The 22699-nt window shown below is 33.4% G+C and overlaps 2 protein-coding genes across 2 annotated transcripts in view; one reads left to right on the forward strand and one right to left on the reverse strand.

The window, feature by feature from the left end:
- Nucleotides 1-2189: 2189 nt before the first annotated feature.
- Nucleotides 2190-7750, reverse strand: LOC133183124 (transmembrane and ubiquitin-like domain-containing protein 1). The gene is made up of 2 exons (XM_061318091.1): nucleotides 6902-7750; nucleotides 2190-6255 (listed from the first exon to the last, which is right to left on the reverse strand). Exons 1-2 carry the CDS (start codon nucleotides 7675-7677, stop codon nucleotides 5868-5870), a joined length of 1164 nt encoding a protein of 387 aa, XP_061174075.1. The 5' UTR covers nucleotides 7678-7750; the 3' UTR covers nucleotides 2190-5867.
- A 1533-nt stretch (nucleotides 7751-9283) lies between these two features.
- LOC133181727 (uncharacterized) overlaps nucleotides 9284-22699 on the forward strand; it is a 32814-nt gene continuing 19398 nt past the window's right edge. Inside the window, exons 1-4 of the mRNA XM_061316304.1 lie at nucleotides 9284-9384; nucleotides 10391-10472; nucleotides 10849-10931; nucleotides 11892-12014. Coding sequence (XP_061172288.1) covers nucleotides 9334-9384; nucleotides 10391-10472; nucleotides 10849-10931; nucleotides 11892-12014 — 339 coding nt within the window. The 5' untranslated portion in view covers nucleotides 9284-9333. The remainder of the gene's footprint in view (nucleotides 9385-10390; nucleotides 10473-10848; nucleotides 10932-11891; nucleotides 12015-22699) is intronic.

The raw sequence follows: 22699 nt of genomic DNA on the forward strand, positions 1-22699 counted from the left end.
TGAAACCCAAACTGTTTTGGTTAGGTTTTGTAATTTTTCAGTTTTCAGATAGCAATAATTTACTTTATATGAATGTAGTGCCCTGAATTTAAATTTATTGAAAAGAAAGTTTTTAAAGAAAGAAATCTGTATAGTCTTCATCTTTACATTTGATAGGACCACCTGCTGCAAAAAGCCAACTACAACAAAACATTAGCATGTATTTTTGTTTCTAGTCCCTGAAATCATTTGTCATTGGGTCCATTAGCATCCTCCAAACAAAACAGAACACATTCCAGTGAAAACCATTGGCTTCACAAACCCTGTCAACATATCACAGTGCTTCAGAATAGCTGGCAATTACACATTTCAGTCATATCAATTCATCTCTTATGTGTTGTGCCACATACTTTTCTTAATCAATGCAGCACTTTCATATAGGAATTATATGTTTTCAAAGTATTGAAGAAAAATTGGCATGTTTCAGATATTGTTTTTAACTCTCCAAGTTTTAAACTATATGTCTTTTTTATGTGTTGTTTATTTTCTATCATCAAAAGGTTAATCAACCAATGCATTTTGTAAACATTTCGACTTATTTTTTCTTGCACAAAGTGAATATTAAATTTTTCATAAGAGAGCACATTGCTTTTGTAGATTGTAACTGTGTTGTATAAATCTCTTAAATAATTATAACCAGTTATGTGTTGATGTAAAGATTTGTTAAATTAATATCTTTCAAATCAATAAAATTGTAATACTTAGAACAAATTATGATTGTTGATAATTTTTCTATTTGAAAAAAAGTGTTCTGTTGTTATCTCCCTTGCTGAAATTACAGGAACATCCAGTGCTCTTCATAATCCTGAAATGTGCAACATATGCATTCCAAATTGCACCTAAAGTAGATTGATTTAGTTTACGTTTCTTGTGGAAAAAAAACACATTTTGACCCTGTTTCACCATTTTCCTGCAATTCATTAGATCTTGGAAGAAATTAATCCTCCCCTGAGGCTTAAAAGGCGGTGCTAAAACCCAGTTTCTGTGGTGCTAAGCAGATGGGAGTCATCGACTCCCCCCTGGATGGTACAAAAGTCCATCGCAGGTTAACCCCCAGCGTAAGCTGGTACTTGACTGATATAATGCAGATAAAGTGCCTTATCCAAGGACACAACACATCAAGTGCCCACTGCAGGACTTGAACCAGTGACCTTTGGTTTTCTGACCAAACACCTATGACCACTGAGCTATGTGCTCCACTTCATTTGGACTTAGGAAGGTATAACATATACATACTACAGATGGAAAAAAAATCTTTTGGTATTTTGCATTACTTAAAAAACTATAAATAAAATTTTTTATTGTCATCACTATGGAAAATATCAAAAGCCCTTTTAGGATCAAAATTCTGCTTTACAGTATACCAATTCCACACTCTAAACCATGGAGTGGAGTTACCAGATAAATAGTTCATGTGAATGAACAGGACAGGAGATATAAAATTGAATGTCAATCCTCAACTGCAGGTTCATCATTAGGCAAATTAATATGGAACATCCTCACATATATAGTGTAGATTCATATTTAAATTGTGTGTTCCATGGGACTAAGGTGGGGACCTCAGTAGATATGCTTCACATAGCAATAAAAGTGTACAGGATAAATCAGCTGTAGGACCAACACTTTAAGAACAATTCCAAAATTAATTTGCAACAATCCTTGTAAGATCTCGATCTTGTATATCATGGGCCCTGGGGCATGGTTGAGGCCATACTGGGATATTTACACAGCAATATATAGGGGACAAATCTTTAAAAATTGTTAAAGAAGCTATAGACATCAATCATTAGTTTTTTTTTGTTTGTTTCCAAATGCAGGATAGTGAGACAGGATGGGTCTACTGTTGGGTTTCAATTTTACATTTGAACTTGCATACCGGTTAAAATAATATTTTCAAAACCTTGTCAAGAACTAAAAGTCTATATATTGTAAAACTCATAGGAAAGCATCATCATGTGGTAGTGTAGATTTTACAGTACTGTACATACATGGAAGGCTCTGGGAATGGCCTTAAGTGCAAACCAGCACACAGAGGTTAAGTATATACATGTAATCAAATGAATGTGTCACAAACAGGTTTCTCCATCATGATCATAACCATGTCCAGTCCAAGTTAAGGGAATATCAGTTTGTTTAAGAAAACCAGCACCTAAAAGAGTTCTTTAGCTAACTTCAATGACAATTCATTCTCAGGCATGTTTTCTAATTTTAATTCTTGCTCAACTTAAAAGTGAAGATTTTAACACAAGTTTAGTATGGGAACTGACAATAAAAACAATCCTCATCCTTTTCAATGCCTAACTTCTATGTATCTCACACAGTGCACAATTAAGTTATGAAAGAAATTACAAATGTTTAGAGCATAATACATATAAACAAGTATGGCACAACAATACACTGCTTTCAGAAGTTCTATTACCCATAATAATTAATAAAAATTATACTAAAATATGAAGTCCTTAATATCTGAACTTCAAAGAAAGAAAAATAATATAAAATAAAAAAAAAATCCTGTGAATGATTTAGACTTATTAAGCAATTAAAAATGGGAAAATAGGAAATGAAATTTTCATTTCTACAAGCTTACATGAAGGCCTACTATATTTTTCTCATTGCTGATAATAAAAAATTATTAAGGTTCTTTGATCCTGTAACAAGAGGGATAACTCTAACTAGGATAAATATCTATTATTCCTGTTTATAAAATAAATGTCAAATTAAAGGGCCATTTCTGTCCAAATTTGCCCCACAAGATATCCTGAAATTGTTTGCATTTTAGTTGTAATTATAAAAATTATTTAAAATTTCTGCTGGAAAACAAATAGCGTTAAAGTAATATTTTATATTAGTGCTCTGAGGGATGAGGAACCTTTTAACACATAATCAAGTACAGTCATTTCTCATTGTTTTACACAAATATGATGAAAAAATCAGTACACATAACTGTAGCAAATGATAACAAAAACTTTTTCATATAACAATATACCCTATAATAAAAATTGTTGATACAGAAATGTTATCATATTGTACATAGTACAACAAGTCATTTTCCATTTACAACCAAACTCATTTTTACCATTAACAAGTTTTCAAATTTTTGTTGAAACAATCACCAATGCCATGTACCAAATAAAGATTTAATTACATGTATATCAAATTAACTTACAAGAGAACAATCTATGAATCAATATATACAGAAAATCTTAATTACAAGTACATATAATATGTGTGATACACTTACATGTAATTGGATTATATCACTTAGAAAATTATTTCCTAAAATGGAAAAGTACAGGATTTTTATTTATTTTAGAAGATTTTCAAATCTTGGCTACAACATAAATGTCTGCCACATCAATAACAAGAGGCCCAGGGGCCACATTGCTCACCTGAGCACTATGGCTAGGAAAAAGCAGAAATCAGTTCAGTCTTGAAAAGTTTTGATATAAAAGTGGTTCGGGGGGGGGGGGGGGGGCATTAGAACTAATTTTGAATCTATACTTCATAGGAATGCTTTTGAATTAATATGACAAATAATGGCTTTGCTGTTCTTAAGAAGACAATTTTTATTGATATATCATTTGTATCCCTTTGCATAACTATGATTCCCTGTTATGGCTCCTTTATTCTCCTGGTGGGTCATGATTTGAACAAAATTTGAATCTACATTACCCGAGGATGCTTCAATTCAAATATGACTAACTATGGCTTTGCTGTTCTTGAGAAGATTTTTTTCCTTATGCATTTCTATGTAAAACTTTGACAGCTCATTGTGGCCCAACCCAACCCCGGGGGTCATGATTTGAACAAACTTGAATCTTGATCTGAGGATGCTTCCTTATAAATATGACCAATCATGGCTTTGTTGTTCTTGAGAAGAAGATTTTTAAAGATTTTTCCTATATATTCCTATTTAAAACTTTGATCCCCCATTGTGGCCCCACCCTACCCCCTGGGGTCATGATTTAATTCATTTACCAATTAAGGGCCCTCACAGGGCAAAAAGAAAGTACATTGTAAACACTTATATACATGTGTAGTCATATACATGTAATACAATATACATACACACAAGAGAGAAAGAGTTGCATGATTGATAGGAGAAAGAATAAAAAAGCAGGAATAAACCAGATAGTTTTTATACACACACATGTACATAAATTCTGTACAAATAAAAAAAAATATTTGTTTTATATATATATCATCTATATGCAAACATATTTATATCATACACATGAAAGCACATACTTCTGCATAGTTTATCATAAAACAGTTCACATGTCTGAGACTTGACTTATGGTAATGCTTTTTGATTTGAACAAACTTAAATCTTCACTACCTGAGGATACTTCCATATAAAAATTACCAATCATGGCTTTGCTCTTCTTGAGAAGACGATTTTTGAAGATTTTTCCTATGTATTCGTATGTAAAACTTTGATCGCCCATTGTGGCCCCACCCTACCCCAAGGTCATGATTTGAACAAACTTGAATCTACACTACCATAGGATGCTTCCATATAAATATGACCAATCATGGCTTTGCTGTTCTTGAGAAAAAAATTTTTAAAGATTTTTCCTATATATTCCTATGTAAAACTTTGATTGCCCATTGTGGCCCCACCCTACCCCTGGGGGTCATGATTTGAACAAATTTGAATCTACACAACCTGAGGATGCTTCCATATAAATATGACCAATCATGGCTTTGCTGTTCTTGAGAAGAAGATATTTAAAGATTTTTCCTATATATTCCTATGTAAAACTTTGATCACCCATTGTGGCCCCACCCTACCCCTGGGGATCATGATTTGAACAAATTTGAATCTACACTACCTGAGGATGCTTCCATATAAGTTTCATATTTTCAAGCACAGTGGTTCTTGAGAAGAAGATTTTTAAATGATGCCATTAATTTTTCATGAATTCATAATTATCTCCCCTTGGAAAAGGTGTGGCCCTTCATTTGAACAATCTTAAATCCCCTTTAAACCAAGAATACTTTGTGGCAAGTTTGGTTGAAATTGGCTAGTGGTTCTTGAGAAGGAGATGAAAATGTGAAAAGTTTACGACGACGACAACAACGATGACAGACAATGGACAAATTTCGATCAGAAAAGCTCACTTGAGCCTTCGGCTCAGGTGAGCTAAAAAGTTACCATAGATTTTCGAATGCATTTCAGAGTGAAATAAACACAAATGCACCATCAATGAAATAAAACATAAACAAAAAGGACAATGTAAGATATGTTACATGAACAACACGCAGCAATGACAAAGTAAAAGCAATCAGGTTAACGAATGTGAAAGGTTTATATACCCTATTGTCTGAGATAGGAGATAGGAAAACTAATATGGCATATGCCTATTTACAAGTCATGTTTGAAGCTTTAATGTTCATGAATATAGTACCATAAAAATAAGATTTCTTATTTCAATAGAAAGACTGACTGTTCCAAATACTCATGTTCGTGAAAAAGCTTGATAAGTCTAAAATAAGGACAGTATATACTGTAAATGTGCTCAATTTAGTGGCAATCATATTTTGGCTTCTTTCACACTGCTTCTTTTCTGCTAATTCAAGTACACCCTATTAGATGATTTAAAACAATGTATATAGAAGATTTATTCCAAATGTGCTAATTTATGATTATGCTAATCAATTGATGAAGAAGATTGCGCTAAATTTTGAGAGTGCTAATTTATGTATGCTTTCAGTATGCAGCAAAGCAAGAATACACAGCCAGGTGTACATACATGTATACCAATATCACCTAAAGAATAAAAAAAATCATAATCAAATAATAAAACAATTCTGAAGACCAAACTCTAATCCATATGTTCATGAGGAACCTGTTCCCTGTGTCTCTGGCTGTCCCAGGAAGCCAGAACAGCTGCAATGAACAAAAATGTCAGGCCGATCAACATAAATGTAGAAGTGGCTGTAAAGAACTGTCTATATTCGAATCTCAGGTACCACACAAAACAAAGGATGAGGCCGAATATGGGGAGGACAACGACCCCAAAGTCGCAGCTTCCCTGATTCTCTGATCGCTGCTGAGGGGTCTGTTGATTGACTTGAGTGATCAGGCAGTGTACTACGCTGTTGTTTCCAATGTTGTAATTTTGTAGGGTGTTGGAGTCATTGCGTAGATCTTGTCCATTAAAGATGAATCGCACCAGTTTATTCTCCGAGAGTTCTGTGGCAAAATTGTCTCTGTAATAGAAGCAACTATACATAAGGATTATTCAGCAGTAATTAAACACACAGGGACTGGCTGCATAATATGCTTGGTTTTATGTGAAATAAATGTTAAAATGAATGTAAAAAAAAAAAAATAAATGTAAAAAGTGTAGTATGTTACCAGACCCTGTGATTAAACAGTAGAAATTTATGGTTGTTTGCCCAAACTGGTAGTTTGTTTTATTGACGGGCAAGCCAGGCCTACTTTAGAGAGTGGAATTAATAGTAGAAAAGATAAGAGAAGTCAAATAAGGACTTTTCCAGGAAAAGATTAAATAAGTCTAAAACACAGAATTATAAGTTTAATTTTACTTATACACTGTAAAACAGTGTTATAAGGTGATTATTTGCTTGTACAAAACAAGCTATGCATCAAGAAGGAGAATCAAGGCTGTGTTTGTGACTAAACCACTAATGGTGAACAGTTTCAACCCATCCCCTTCTATTCTTAAATCTACTATGACCAAAAAAAAAATTCTGATGACTTTTTTGATTGTTTATAATATATCCCGCTTCAAGATGTCAGAATGAGTTAGCTTATTCATTGATGGTGATTTGTTGTTTGAACACAAGACCAAGGAGTAAGGAACTCATTCACACCAATTTGACTTATACTAACCTTCTGAATTGTCCTATGGTCACATTTGGTGCTGCTGTAACATTTCTCTGGGTATCATTCAAATACTTCAGCCTCACTGTGATAATCCCTGTCTCTGAATCAGTTTCTGTGGACTGCACAGTGTCTCTCTCAGATGAATTTGGTTGATTTTCATCTGCTGTTGTCTCCTGTTGTCTGGCATTAAAGTCTGTGACAGAGCTTTGGGATGAAAATTCTTGTAAACTAGACAAATTATTTGGATTTTGAGGGTCCACTGCAGATTGGGGATTTGATATGTTAGCTTTGTCCTTATTTCCTTGGAAGAAGTGTAATCGTCTTTGACGAAGTTCTTTTTCATTCAAATGCTTAGGAAGCTCTATGCTCTCTGTCTGACTCTCCTGAGGTAATTGTCTCTGTGAGCTTTCTGAGTTTTCATTTTTTCCTTCCTCTTGCACTGTTTCGCTAGTACTCTGAACATTTTGATTATTTTCAGCCAACACTTCACTTTGTCCAGCTGGAATATTTTCAGAACTTACTGTCTCTGTCCCAACTGCATCAGTCTCGGAACTGGCTTGACTGTCTGAATTAGGTGTGACCTCTGATGAACTCTGAACCTCAACCTGGTTGGTATTCTCAGTATCTCTATTTCGTCTATGTGTCAATTCAATAATTATCACACTAAAAAATGGAATATCTCTTATGTTTGTTGAAATCCATGCTAAACATACTATAAGCAGAATTAAAATAATTGCCAGAAAAATTGTTACTTCATCACCAAATCCTTCTATCAGAGACATTGTGGCACTCCTTTTAGTATTAAAAGTGTATGTAGAAAGTGTATTTTTCTTCTACTGCCACATTTTTGATTATCTGAAAAGAAAGTTATGGTGAAATCATGCAAAATGATATTTGTATACATAAGAAATGACTACCACAGGTCCAGCACAATCTCTTGATTTAGCTATATAGCTTGAAAAAACTATATAGCTTTATTTAGCTATTCAAAATTTTATAGCTTGATAAAGCTATTTATGTGCAGTTTTTCAGAAAATGTTTTTTGTAAGAAATAGACAAAAAGTCGCAAATATTTGACTATTCATATACGTACTATGGGCTATCAAAACAACAACCGAAATCAAAGATAGTTCTAACATTGCAGCCTTTGAATACTTTTAAGCAAAAGATGAATTTCCGTTGTTTGAGTAACTGTACAGTACCTTGTGTGCGTTGAGGCATGGATAAGTATGATTGCTTCTCATTGTACTGAATTATTACCAATCAATCATCTTGTTGACCATAATTGGCCTCCTTTATAATTTCAATGAAGTAACTGTATCAGTTGCTTTATATAGCCCCAGAACTTTAAGAACTATGAGTGCAAAGTCTCTTAAGGAGACGCAATTTAATGAGTAATTTTTACATGCATTATTTTCAGAAGAGTTCAAGGTTGAATATCATCACTGCACCAAGGTGCGACTTTTTGTGCATGCTGAGAAAATAACACATTTAAGAAAAAAGTGCGATAAAATAGCTAAATCAAGCTATTCTGAATAGCTTAATAAAGCTATATAGCTAAATCAAGCTATATAGCTAAATCAAGAGATTGTGCCGGACCTGTACCACAAGGACTGATGACTCAAACTTACCAGGTACATGAAACATAATATATAGTTATGAATGGGCTAATAAACGAATCGTGCATTCACATTTCAAAGCACACTGTTAAACAACAGATTGTTTAATAGCTTCAACTTTAAATGAAAGTCTTATAATGTGCCACAATCACAAGCTGACAGCTGATGTAATTTGTCACTTACCTAACGTGTTATAGAGAAAAATAAACTTTTTTCCACATATATCTATTAACAATTTTGATTCCGTTTGACCAGTTAGTATTTAAATATCTAAAAATGCCGACAATCTCTCTACAATATATTAAAATTTACCTCGAATGGGCTTTCCCCTGTCAATATTCAATATTTTAACACACGCAGGCGGTAATTCCAGTACCCAGAGAACCGAATGTCAAAAGTTCAGGAATTGAAAATTTCTCTCTTACTACTGCTCAGACTTTAATTTTGATTTGCAGATATATTGATTTGACCAAATATGAAATATGATTTGTAGCCTATGTCAACTCAATGGGAAACTGTTGTTTTTTTTTTACTCTAGAATTAATTTTTAAATAAATGTAGAAACCCAAAACGGTTGATGTTTTTGCTGGAGTTCCGGATTTGAAATCAATGCTTAAAATTTTAATAAAGTCATTTTTTTTAAACAAAATATCTCACCGATAGCATGAAATTTCAAACATGTATATATCATGTAAGGAAATAAAAAAAATCTTAATATCAATCGTTAAACATTAAACCGTTTATTTTTCGAGATGTTTATGGTCTTCTTCGGATTTTAGTCTTACCTTATCATTATCACATGACTCGATCTTGGACAAGATGTCGCACTCAGCGGTGAAAGGAAAATTAATAGCTGTTATTGGAGATGAGGTAAAGAGTAGTTTTGCTGAATCTTAAAACCAGTAACATGTAACATCTTCACGACTGAAATTCTAATTAAAAATTTTATATAACAAGAAAACATGATAGAAAAATACACAAACTGTCAATGTTATATACTTCTTGACTACACTGGAATTTCAAGTGACTTCTACAGAATACCCTTAAACGGACACTTTGCATTTACACTTTAATGTAGGAGACAACGCATCTTCGAACAGGTCCTTATATCATCAAATCCTTCTGTTCTATTGCAACAGAATTAGTAGAATTACAAAGATTAAAACAAAATGTAAAAGGAAAGGAGAAAATGTATGGCTGGACCAGGAATCGAACCCGGGACCTCTCATCACTGGTTAGGTGCTCTACCAACTGAGCTACCCAGACTGATGTCCATGGTCCAAACCATTGTAATACATTCCTCCCTCCTTAAATTGTCTTCACCCTCGAAGACACAACCCAAGTTCTTATAAGCCACTGGCAAGACTTTCACCTGCAAGTCCAGGGGTGGTCAATGGCACCAAATCTGTAACAGGAAAGGAGAAAATGTATGGCTGGACCAGGAATCGAACTTGTGACCCACTAATCAGGTGCTCTATCGACCAAGTTACTCAGACTGATATCCACGACCCAAACCATTGTAAAACAAAAAATTATATGGTGCAAATCTGAAGTCTTAGACATAGTCATGATACCCCTATGCTATGAGCGTTGCTTTTTATTCATGTAGGAAGAAATATTGCTACATCTTCTGTGAGGTAGATGCAGTTGATCAGGCATCAGTTTACTTTGATAGTTGGGGAGATAACTCTCATTGACACTACTAGTTAAATAATTGTAATCTTAGTTTTTCATTATGGACTTGACTGCTACATTGAACTCAAAGCTAACTATAGATATTGATCAAGTGTTGGGCAGTGGGCACTTAATGAAGTAAATGAAATTTTCTCTGCATTCATATGACATTGTATTATGTTTAAAGAAAAACTCTTTCCAGGACACTTGCACTGGATTTTTGTTAGGAGGTATTGGAGAACTGAACAAAAAAAGAGAGCCCAATTTCCTTGTAGTAGACAAAAGTAAGACTTTAAATGAATTTGCCTTCATGAAAAATAAGGATTGTTTAAACATACTCAATATTTGTTTACTTATATTCATTGACAATGACAAAGTTGTTAGGTTTTAAGTTAATATTTTCAAACTTGCTGTATAAGAAAAAAACATTTCTTGCAAAGATCAAATAAGGTTATTTTCAATAATTTTCATCAGAACATTTAATTTTCTTTCATTTCCTTGAACTTTAAAGGTAAAATATTTTTGTTACTACCATGCTATAAAACGGTTAGGTTGCTAATCAGTAAATCTCATCTTTTTGATGTTTGTTGATAGCATGTATGTATTTATGTATATATCATTGTATATGTAATGAAATTAATATTTTCTTGATGATTATAGATACAAGCAGGCATGACATAGAGGAAACATTCAGAGCATTTCTCAAAAGAGATGACATAGCTATTATCCTAATTAATCAGACAGTAAGTTTCTTTTAATTTGCTGATGCAGCAGAGGCTTAGGGTAAAGAATCAGTTCTTTCAATAATTTTCTTTCTCTAATTCTAAATCCATCCTGCTCTCTTTCTTTGGGTGTAGAGGAATGTGTACTCAACCAACAAAACAAAAAAAGGTATTCAAGCAGGGATTAATCTAGGATTTGGGGGAAACTACCCTTTCTTGAGAAATTGGGAAAATCAGCCGGGGCTCTGGGGGCCACTCCAGACCCCTTGTGGGTGCAGGGCGAGCCCTGCTGGGGGGCCCAATTAAATTTCAGTATCTTAATAATGACTATTTAGAGTACATAAATAGTAAAGTAAAACCATATTTCACATCTGTTGAAAATTTTTACTGTTAAATTACCAGTTTTTTAATGAAGGAATAAAAATTATTTGAGCCTTTTATTATTGTAAGGGGAATTTTTTACTCATCAAAAGAGGAAAATGGGATATTCAGGGGAAATTTCTCTTGGGGGAAAATACTGAATATCGGTAGTAAATATGCCCTAGATTAATCCCTGCCAAGATAATGTCTTCCTCTGTGAATTTTTAATAGAGATTCTACATGTCCTTCAGAAGATTCATTTAATAATGACAACATGGAAATACAAGTTTTATTATCATAAATATATTACTTGAAGCAGTTGATTTATATTAAAAAAAAGTCGAAGAGTATGTCCAACATTTTGGAACTTGTATCCATCCCTGTTATCTTTTGATACAGATAAATACTGTAGACATTCATTTTTCATGTAAGATTACTTTATCCATGGAAATTCGTCACAGTGTACTTAAAGGCCAATTAAGATGTACATTGACAATCCAATTCAAAAAAATCTGCATATTTTCTACCTGTAAATTGAACAAAAATGTGATTCTGTGGAATTATGACCCTGTGGAAATAAGTATGTTTACTGTAATTTCAAATAAAACCGTTCATTTACAGATTGCAGAGGAAATCCGGTATGTTATTGACTCACATGACCAGCCTGTCCCAGCAGTGTTAGAAATCCCCAGCAAAGATTCTCCCTATGATTCCAGTAAAGACTCCATTCTACGAAGAGCCAAGGTCAGATATACAGTTCAACTTCAATATCGCGAACACCAGTATCTCAAATAGCATGGATATGTCGAAGTGATTTGGAAGTCCCAACCACTTTTTCTTTAAGTAAATTACCCTCAATATCTCAAATCCTCGGATATCTTGAAGTTTTTTCTCAGTGCCATTGAGTTCAAGATAATGAGGTTTGACTGTACTCAATTTTCAAACATTTTAACTATACAGTCAATCTTTGTCATCTCAAATTTGATGGGGCTGAAAATAACTTTGAGATATCTGAGGATTCGTGATATTGAGGTTAAAATGTGCATAAGTGGTTGGGATTTCCAAATTACTTTGGTATATCCATGGTATTCAAGATATAATGATGTTTGAGATACCAAATTTCAACTGTGTTTAATAATTAGTTGTTTTCTTCTCATTGGAGGTGCCAGTTAGCAAATTTCTGAAATTGAATACATTGTCATACTTGTTGAAATGTTGAAAGTAAATTTATCAGAAATAAATATATTTTCATTTTTTAGGGTATGTTCTCTGCTGATGATATGAGATGAAGATTGTGTGCTATAGTATGAAGATGGTAGAAATTTCATTTATTCGGAGCTCTGAATTGTTGAACTGTGACAGTGACATCAGATACCATGCATCTGATGCTTGCTGTTTGTGAACATTTGTGTATTTGTTAACTTAATTTCTGTAGAGGGTATACATTCCATTGAAATTGTAGTGGAGATTATAGTTAAATGGTATATTAATATTAACTTGATGGTGAAAAGATAGGTTCTTGCATGATTATTGGAAATTGCACATTTTTTATGAACATATACAGTATAGATTTATATAAATTTATGAACAAATATAGCTAAAGTGCTAGTATTTTTGTTGTATGTTCCACATAGTTATGTGCAATCTAGTCATTGGGTAATTAAAAAAATATATTAAGAATATATCTGTTTTATTTTTCCCATTGTATCTTGCTTAGTATGAGTGAGATTGCTGGAGCTTAATATCTGTATGTAAATTATTTTCATCCAAAATTTTCAATACATACAGTGGAACTTCGTTAGGTTTAACTTTGATATCTTGAATACCCTGGATTTGTCAAAGAGAGGCTGAAGTCCAAACCACTTTTTTAGCTCACCTGAGCCGAAGGATCAAGTGAGCTTTTCTGATCAAAGAGTGTCCGGCCTCCATCTCTTAACTTTTCACATTTTCGACTTGTTCTCCAGAACCACTGTGCCAATTTCAACCAAACTTGCCACAAAGCATCCTTGGGTGAAGGGGATTTAAGTTTGTTCACAGGAAGTGCTGCGCCCTCTCAGGGATTATTATTATTAGGGATAATAAAGACTTAATTTGGTGGTATCTTTTAAAATCTTTTCTGAAGAACCACGGAGCAAGAAAAAATTACATGAAAGCTTCATTACAAACTCTAGATTTAAGTTTGTTCATATCATAACCCCATGGGTAGGGCAGGTTGAGGCCACAAGAGGGGGTCAAAGTTTTACATAGGAATATAAAAGAAAAGTCTTTAAAAATCTTCTTCTCAAGAATAGTAAAGCATCATATTATAATAGAGGTATCCTCAGGTAGTATAGATTCAAGTTTGTTCCAATCATGACCCCTGGGGGTAGGGCAGGGCCACAACAAGGGGTCAAAGTTTACCATTTGAATATATAGGAAATATCTTTAAAAATCTTTTTCTCAAGAACAGCCATTTTTAGCAATTGAGTAAGTATCCTCAGGTAGTGTAGATTCAAGTTTGTTCAAATCATGACCCTCGGGAGTAGGGCAGGGCGAAAACAGTTGGTCAAAGTTTTACATAGGAATATATAGGTGTAATAGTTAAGGAGCATTTGAGAAAAACGCATTGAAGACTTCAAATAGTGAATGACCTGACTATATAAGGCAAAGCTTTGGGAAAGTATGGCATTCAGAAGCTAGCAGAAGAAGTTGGATGTTGAATCAGAGTTAGTTTGTCAGTGTTTTCAAATAATTCTTTATCATTAACTCTGGTTTTACAAGTTCCACAAGAGTGAAGCCGCATATCACTTTCAATGACGTTACTAACTCTTTTGATCTTGTAAATGATAATCTGTTTTCTCGCAGACCGTTCATCGTCCGATTCAATGTCTCTACCATTCAAAAACCGTCTTTACCATTTATATACAAATGCACTACTCACTTTTGATATATTTCGGGGTTCTTCCAGCATTTTCAGAGTTTGTTTTAGAGGTTTCCCAAGTGCAAAACAAAATAGTATCGCTATACTCGCTGCTCCGTGAAGTCCTTCAACTTCGCTTTATTTGCTTTTTTCAAAGAGGTCTACCTGTCTTGAAATTGATTTCTTTTTAACGAAGCAATATATTACATTACAATTTGGAATTTGAAATTATATAACAAAACCAAATTTTAATGTTTATATTTCAATTTGTTCAACGCCATTTGAAAGATATATACAGTCCCTGAAACGTTCTACTTTCCCATTTTTCCGTTCGTTCAGCGTGCAACCCGTTCGTTCAGCGTGCGTTCACCGTTCGCTCTCCGTTCACAGTTCAGCGTTCACCGTGCGCTCGCGTTCACCGTTCACAAAGCCTTCACCGTTCGCTCTCCGTTCGTTCACGCTGCGTTCACCTTGCGTTCAGCGTTCACTTATCGTTCAGTCTTCACTGTCATTCGGAACTCCGAAGTGAAAGGACTTATCTTTTTGTACGTAAGGATTGAAATTTAATAATTAACATTTCGTGTTTAAAGGATCATTATTTCATGGGAAAAATTATCTACAATATGTTCTACTTATTATTCTTACTTAGCTGCTAGATTATTTATTAAATTACTCTGGAAAATAAATGTTGTATAAGTATGTACCTATGTAGAACGATGCTGAAAAAATTTGAATACGGGCAATTCACGGATACTTCAAGCACTGCAACATTTTTGATATCTTAAAGACGACAAATCGCTAATGGAGAGATAATAATCCATGTCAATTAATTTACCAACTGTAGCAAAATTACGAAAATATTTATTTCTAATACGTTTTTTTTCCCAATTACTATAGAAATACATATCAGAACTAGTTCTGAGAATTTTAAATAGTACTGCGAATATTCAGTTAATTAAATATCTTTGGAGAGAATTAAATTGATAGTGTGGTTAAAAAAATATTTATTTAAATGTAATACACTACAATTTTTTTCTTCCTTACATACAATGTATATAAAGTCTATTGTTAGGGAGAAAAATTCCTTCCTTCACCATAACTTGATATGTTTGCCATTCGACATGATTAAGACCCCCCCCCCCTTTTTCCACCTAAATCGGTTACTTAGTCAGTATTTCTAGTATATTTTAATTAATTTTTAAAAGAAGTTAATGCGTTTTGTAGCACAAAAATTTCAGTCTCAAAACAAACATGCGACTAAAAAAAGTCATTAAACAATAGTAGTTCAAAATATACACGTGCCGGTGTAACAACGAAAAGGGACCCCCGTAGAATATTGACCGGGGATCATTTTTCTATGTAGAAATTTGACCCCCTGGTCAATATTCTACATAGAAAAATGACCCACGTTTTCGTAGAAATTGTGGCCTTTGGGTCATTTTTCTCCGTGTGGATTGTAGAAAAATGACACCGTAGAATAATGACCCTCTGTCATTTTTTGATAAAATATGGTTTTGTAAAGAAATTTTTTGTTAGGCAAATACATAGGGGTCATTAAATTCACAAAGTCTTATGATAGAGATGTTTCTGAATATGAAACGAATCCGAATCTGAAAATGAATATGAAACGAATCTGAGTCAGAGGGATCTCGATCTCGATTTGAAAATGAACACATGCATGATTACAGATTTTTTTCCTTTGGTACACATATATCAATCTTTAACCTTTATAAAAGGTTTAATGTGTTTGTGACCCCCCCCCCCCCAAAAAAAAAAAAGACCACTAAATCCTGGGAGTAATAAGTCCATGATTTAATGTAGTGATGTGAAAAATAAGAGTTAATGAAGTAAGCTAGATTTACTTTTTCTTTGGGGCAAGGTAGTGTGTTTGAAATGTCAGGGGAGAACCAGGAATTTTGCTTTGGGCTGGGAGGGAGACATACTAATAAATTCCCACAGGGAGATAAATAATCACCTATTTCTCCGACTAGGATATTTTTTGACCAAAAAAAAAAAGAAAAAAAAACGAACTCTCTCCGGACGTGAAAAAACCTATCTATGTGGGGGTTCTAGATCTTGTCATGCTTGTGTTATTCTCCTCGACCAGCTTACGAGGGGTCCGTCCGTGTTTCCCAAAGGAGGGGGGGGGGCTGGCAAGAGTTTATCTTTGCAAACTATATTACATACAATTTAATAACTCTGAATAACTGGGAGTGGGGCTGGACTACTTTGACACCTTCCACCGCGTGATCACTACTGAACGGCCTCTCAATTCGTCAGCGAAAAATAATTGTATAATATCAGGCCCGTAAGAACTGGGGGAGACATGGAGACCAGCCCCCCCCCCCTTCCTATTAATTTTTCCGTTATATACTACCTAGTAAAATCAGATCAAAATTATTAAAATTACGGTTAATGTCCCTCATAAATAAAGTTTGTAGACTTGATTTTTGTTCAGTTGCACCCCATTCCCTTACTGTAAATGCATCCTATAGATCAGCCATATTACATACTACATGTAGTAATAAGTGTCTTTTTAATACATACCAAAGCTATCAGTTTTGTATCATTTTATTGTTTAACTCACTAGATATTCGTTCCTCGGGAAAATTGTGTTCTTTGAGATGTAGGAGACAAATTAAACTTTTTACCATTCGTTTTAGCAAGCTACTTTCTTCGCCAATCAAGGAAATTTTCAGTGAAATGAAAGGAATTTTTTTAAACTAAAAAACTTTTAGACATCAATGTAAATCGCCGAAAACTTTCGACAAAAAATTTGGTCTGCGAGAAAGTGGCCAAAGAGCTGCTGAAAATGTTATTTATCCGACATAATTTTGAATAACATATAAATATATAAAATGACTCGTATGTATACAATTACACAGAATATTTTTGAAAATAGAGTCCATGCAGTTTAAAAATAGAGTCCAGAACACAATTCTTGCAGAGACATATAATAGAATTATATTAGTATATCTCTGATTCTTGCGAGAAACAAATAATGAGGTAGATGAATAGTACAACAATGATACTTTTACGAGCAGGTTTTTCCGTGAGTTGAAAGGGTACCTGTTCTGTTATTCAGTCTATAAAATTTGACTTGTCCCTTTTATAACACCCCCATCCCAATGACAAAAATATACACATCATCCACTAATTTTTAATGACATATTAAACATAGATACATGTACTTGTATTTCGCCATCGTCGGATACCCACGGGTGATCTCGTCTTTTACTCATCACTGAGGTGATGAGTAAAAGACGAAATCACCCGTGGATATCCGACGATGGCATTTTGCGAAAGTAATTTTGAACGAGGAGGTGGACACGGATTAAATGCTTTTCAAATGTAAATTCAATATATACCTAGTCATCGTGAAATTTAATAAAATCACAGAAATAATCATATATCATTATTCATTGTATAATAAATTAAGAACTTTTCTTATGATGATATCTTTCTCAGTTTTCAAATCGGGATCGAGATTCCTCCGATTCAGATTCATTTCAGATTCGGATTCAATCTCTCAACAGAGGGCGCGCTCCGCCCTCTGGTGAGAGATTGATTCGGTTTCGATTCATATTCAGAAACATTTCTGATATGAAGTGTTCATTTCTTAAGCTTTAAAGTTTAAATAACAAAATTAAAAGGTATCACCACACTTTAAATAAATGATACAAGTGGTTTATCCCAATTAAAAGAAAACAGCAAGGCCATAATGATGTTCTTTGACTATTAGAACAATACGCGCTTTCTTTGATTTGTTTCATCACATTTAAGGTTTTCCATTTCTCAAAGGACCAAATTCTCTATCCTTAAATGTTCATAATGTACATAATACTTTGATATTAATTTAAAGCATTTTATAGTACAAAAGGATTTACCAAGAGAAAGTTTCAAAAATGTATTTACTAAGCAGTAATTAATTAACAAATATTGCTTTGAAGTCTATGGGGATAAGAATTTTTTTTAAAAATTCAAATAATAATATCAATAAATATTGTGGTAGAAAGATGCATTAAACATTAGAAATAGAATGACAATTGAAAACTTTTTTTTTTACAGATAAGTTTTTAAGATTAATTTTTTCATTAAATAAAAACAGATAACTCTTACCAAAAGTCAAGATCATAAATTAGGACACATCCCACCCTTCCATGCTTATAGTAATAATGGGAATTATGTCTAAATGTACTGAGTATTCAATACTTACACATTTGATATGTATTCAATTTCATTGAATCTTTTGCTATTAGGGATGGAATACCTTAATAATAATACCTTAAAAATTTTCAGTTTCCACAGTTTTAATTATCGAAATGTGCAAAAAATCAAAATAAAGTCTTCTTTCTTCTTCATAAGTTATAAGAAAGATTAACGTTTTAAAACTCTCCCCAATTAATTTTTTTTTAAAGGGCGATTATTAAGAAAATTTGATCCCATAATTATCTTTCAATTTCTATGAATGAAGTCTCAAACTTCTTATAAAATATAGGGAAGATTAAATATGTGAAATATATAAATGTTAAAAATATCACACAGGACTGAATAAATATGCCTCTGACCTTCGATATCAGGGGCACAAAATGTGATTAGCTCAGTCTTTACAAGTGTCTTTTGTTGTTTGCTAGTGTCAACAAAGCCTTCACAAAATGAGGCTTTTTACACAAAAATAGGTGTTTATTAGAAGTCTATACACGGTAATATCATCTTCTATCCATCTCCCCACACCTTTCTCTCTCCCCTCTCTCTGACTTCCTCTTTCCCTCCACACTCTCTCCCTCAGTCTACACTCTCTCTTTCTCTCCTCGCCCTCCCCACACACTTTCTCCCTCCACTCTCCTCCTCCCCCTCTCAGTCCACACTCTCTCTCCTCCCCTCTCTCTCCCCACACTTCTCTCTCTCCCCACACCCTCTCTTCCCCAATCTCTCTCCCCCTCTCAGTCCACACTCTCTCGCTCCTCCCCCCTCTCTCCCCACACTCTCTCCCTACTCCCACCACACACACTCTCTCTCTCCACACTCTCTTCCTATTTCTCCCCACTATCTCCCTCTCTCTTTATTTTTTTTGACCGTTTGACTCATTTATTATTAGTCCTTGAGAAAAAAACTAATATATATACATAATACATAGATGTTTCAAAGTTATTTACAATAAAATTAATGGAAAAAATACTTATTCCAGAATAAAGACATAATTCTAACAGTTATTATAAAAGAAATTATAAAATGTTTATTCTTGATCTTTTTACTTTAAACTGGATTTGGCAAATTTGTTTATTTTTGCAAAAAATGAATGTAATTTAAAATTATAAGGGCGATAACTTCAAACAACAGAAAATACTGCTTCCCTGTTCACAATTTGTTCATTGCGTTATTATATGTTTGCGCATTTAATTTTATATGCTTGAAAAGCAATATTTATATGCTTACAAACATACAAAGAACATATGTCAGCTTGAGATCTAAGTTTGATATTATTTGTTGTACCGTTATGAAAAATAGATGTGCGGCTAATGCCCTAAATTATCCACATGCAGAGAGGGGGTCTATAAATACCCTTTATTTGATCTAGTATGTAATTAGGGTTTGACATTCACTATCCTTTTCCCTTCAGTTTACTATATTTTCATAATTTTTATCTTGTTCAGACATCGTGTCGTTGCTTTCAATGTTAACCAAAATGCACTTGCATCATGCCTCACTCGTTGTTCTACGCATTACCCGGCATTTCATATTTTCTTATTGCATATAAACGTTCGTTTGGTGTTTGTTCAAATACGTACTCTTAATAAAACTGTGTATAATATTTACTTGTTGCATGGTTCTACTCTGCTAACCATAGATTTCTACTAAACGGTTTTGAATGGACAGTGTTAAATGAATAACCTATAGGCTATCAACGTAATTTGAGTAAATGTTCACCTTATTACAGGTCCTAGCAAAGCCTCTGGGAAAATTAAAATCAATCACTTAAGTCATAGAGCCATTCAATCCAAAAAAAAAAAAAAAAAAAGAAAGAAAGAAAGAAAGAAAGTCAAGCAAATTGTGGGCTTAAAAATTGTTCCAAAGTTGCCTCTGTCGCGCATAGGCACCCTCCTCAATCTACATGTACTGTACATAACATTATAGAAATAAAGTTTATAAATTGTAAAACACTTGAAGTAAGCATTTAATTCTAAGTCTGAAGGAAGAATTTAAGAAGGAATGCCACACCAAATTTTTTTTCATAGATCTTTAAGACATCCCCTTGAAACTATAGTTTCAGCATTAAAAGGCCGATATTAGCTCTCAATTATTTTATAAGATTTCCCCCCCCCCCCCAATTTTTCATAGAAAATGAAAAAAAAAATTATTTGCAAATAAGATGTTTTAGAATTAAAAATTTGTTATTAATAAATGCAGAAAATGAATATCTAATAAAATATGTAAACAAAAGCAAGCTGGGCATTCTAATTTTTTTTTACTAAAAATTATTTATGAAAATAAAACACAGTATTTGTGAATATTTTCGAAACCTATGGATAATATATTCAAAAAACAAGTCACAGCTACAATGAGTATGCTAGACAATCATATTTTAAAAAGAAATTAAAATGAAAATGCCAAATTTTAGAAAAAATTATTTTTTTTTTAAATTTTGGCCAATCCCGATCGAAATTTGATTACTTATAAACCAAGTATGCATTTCGTTCCACTTCAATGATTTTGGACGGAATTATGGCATTTTCAATTTTTAACGGGAACCAGATTACACTTGCCGGTAGAGGACTCGTATTGCTAATGCAATACTTTCAGAATGCTTGTTGCATTTAGATTTTAAAGTACGAGTCTATTTATGCAATACGTTCACAGACCTTTGTAAAATATTTTTAATTTTTTTCTTATTATTTTACACGGAATCGCCTTGGCATGGAAATACATGTATGGTTGTTACAACCGTTGTAGTTCATTCTATAAGTTAGTAATTTCCTTTTCGAAAATTACTAATTGTAATGGTTTAATATATCAAATACGAATAAACATATTTATATTACAACTAGAATAATTTTATCTTTTAAACTCCAGCGCTCGGTAACAATTACAATGTTTTACAGCGATAAAAATCGTGTGATAAAGCAGCTGAATTTAAACATCATACATATGTGCAGAAAATATTGTGAGAAACTTAATTAATAGTTTTAATTAATGTGATTGTTTCTTCTTTCTTAGGAAAATTTTGGAATAATTATTTATTTATTTATTTTTGTCATCTCTCTCGAGAGATGACACATTAAGTTTGTAACCCCGGATATGAAGCCCCAGTGTAAGCTGCCATTGATAATCTGGTGGTCTGGCAAATGACACGATTTCTAAATATAGAGATGTAAACAAAACTGCTCAATGACAAAGAATGGACGATCTGTCAAACAGGCCATCTTAAAAAAGAAAAACTACACATAAATCATAGAGAGTCACAGAGACAATATCGCTTGGGTAGTGGTGGGTCTTCAAAATACATGCAGTTATCTAATCATGGTCAGCGCGTGTGTATCAGAATGCACTAAACATGACATCGATTAGAACGGCCAAGGCGTGGATCAAAGTATTTACAGAAAAACAAAGTGGCGGGTCTTCAAATAACATGCAGTTATCTAGGCTGTTACGTACGGTAAATGATGGCCAGTGCGTGTGTATCAAAGTACACTTTACATGGCATCGATTAGATCAGCCAAGGCGTGGATCTAAGAATTTACAGAAAAACAAAATCAAAGTAAATACTCGCATTAAAAGTTTAAATACGATTGATGTGAACTGATGTCGAAAATTTTACCTTTATGTGTATCTGAGTCATTTAATAACCTGATGCCATTTTTAAAATATTTTTTTTAAACAAATAGTTAATGTTAAAACTACAGGCATTGGAAGAAAGATTATATAATCATTGTGAATTTTTACGCATGTCTGCACTATTCTTTGTTTTTTGCTCTATAAAAAATAAATGTCAGAAATACAATATTGTTACCTTTGTATAAAAGTCGCAATTTCTTTACCCGACTCGTATTTTGAGAATTTATAATTATAGCATCTGCAATCATTTTCTTTGTGTAATTTTAAATTGCATTATTGGTTAGTGGCAAAAAAGCTATCAAGTCACTTCTCTTATTCTTGAAATATTATTATATAAAATGATTGTTTCCTTGAACAGCCTAATTAAATATCAGGGTTGGTAAATTGGTACTCTTTCAGATAAATTGTAAATGCCTAATTTTAGCTTATACCGTGTAAATTTTATTACTGAACTATATTTAGATGCATGTGAGGGTTATTTCTTTGGATAAACCATATATTTAAAAGTGGAAAATCTTTCGAAATCAATTCAGGGTCAGTGTCGTATAGTGAGACTTCCCCATAGTGAGATTTCCCCGGAAGACTGGTTATATAGTGAGATATACCCCGGGAAGACTGGCTATATAGTGAGACTTCCCCCCGGAAGATCGACTGGCAATAGAGTGCGACTTCTCCCGGGGAAGTCTCACTATATAGC

The sequence above is a fragment of the Saccostrea echinata genome, unplaced genomic scaffold (assembly GCF_033153115.1).
Source record: "Saccostrea echinata isolate AGI-Se365-2 ecotype Australia unplaced genomic scaffold, CSIRO_AGI_Sech_v1 ptg000001l, whole genome shotgun sequence".
NCBI lineage: Eukaryota > Metazoa > Mollusca > Bivalvia > Ostreida > Ostreidae > Saccostrea > Saccostrea echinata.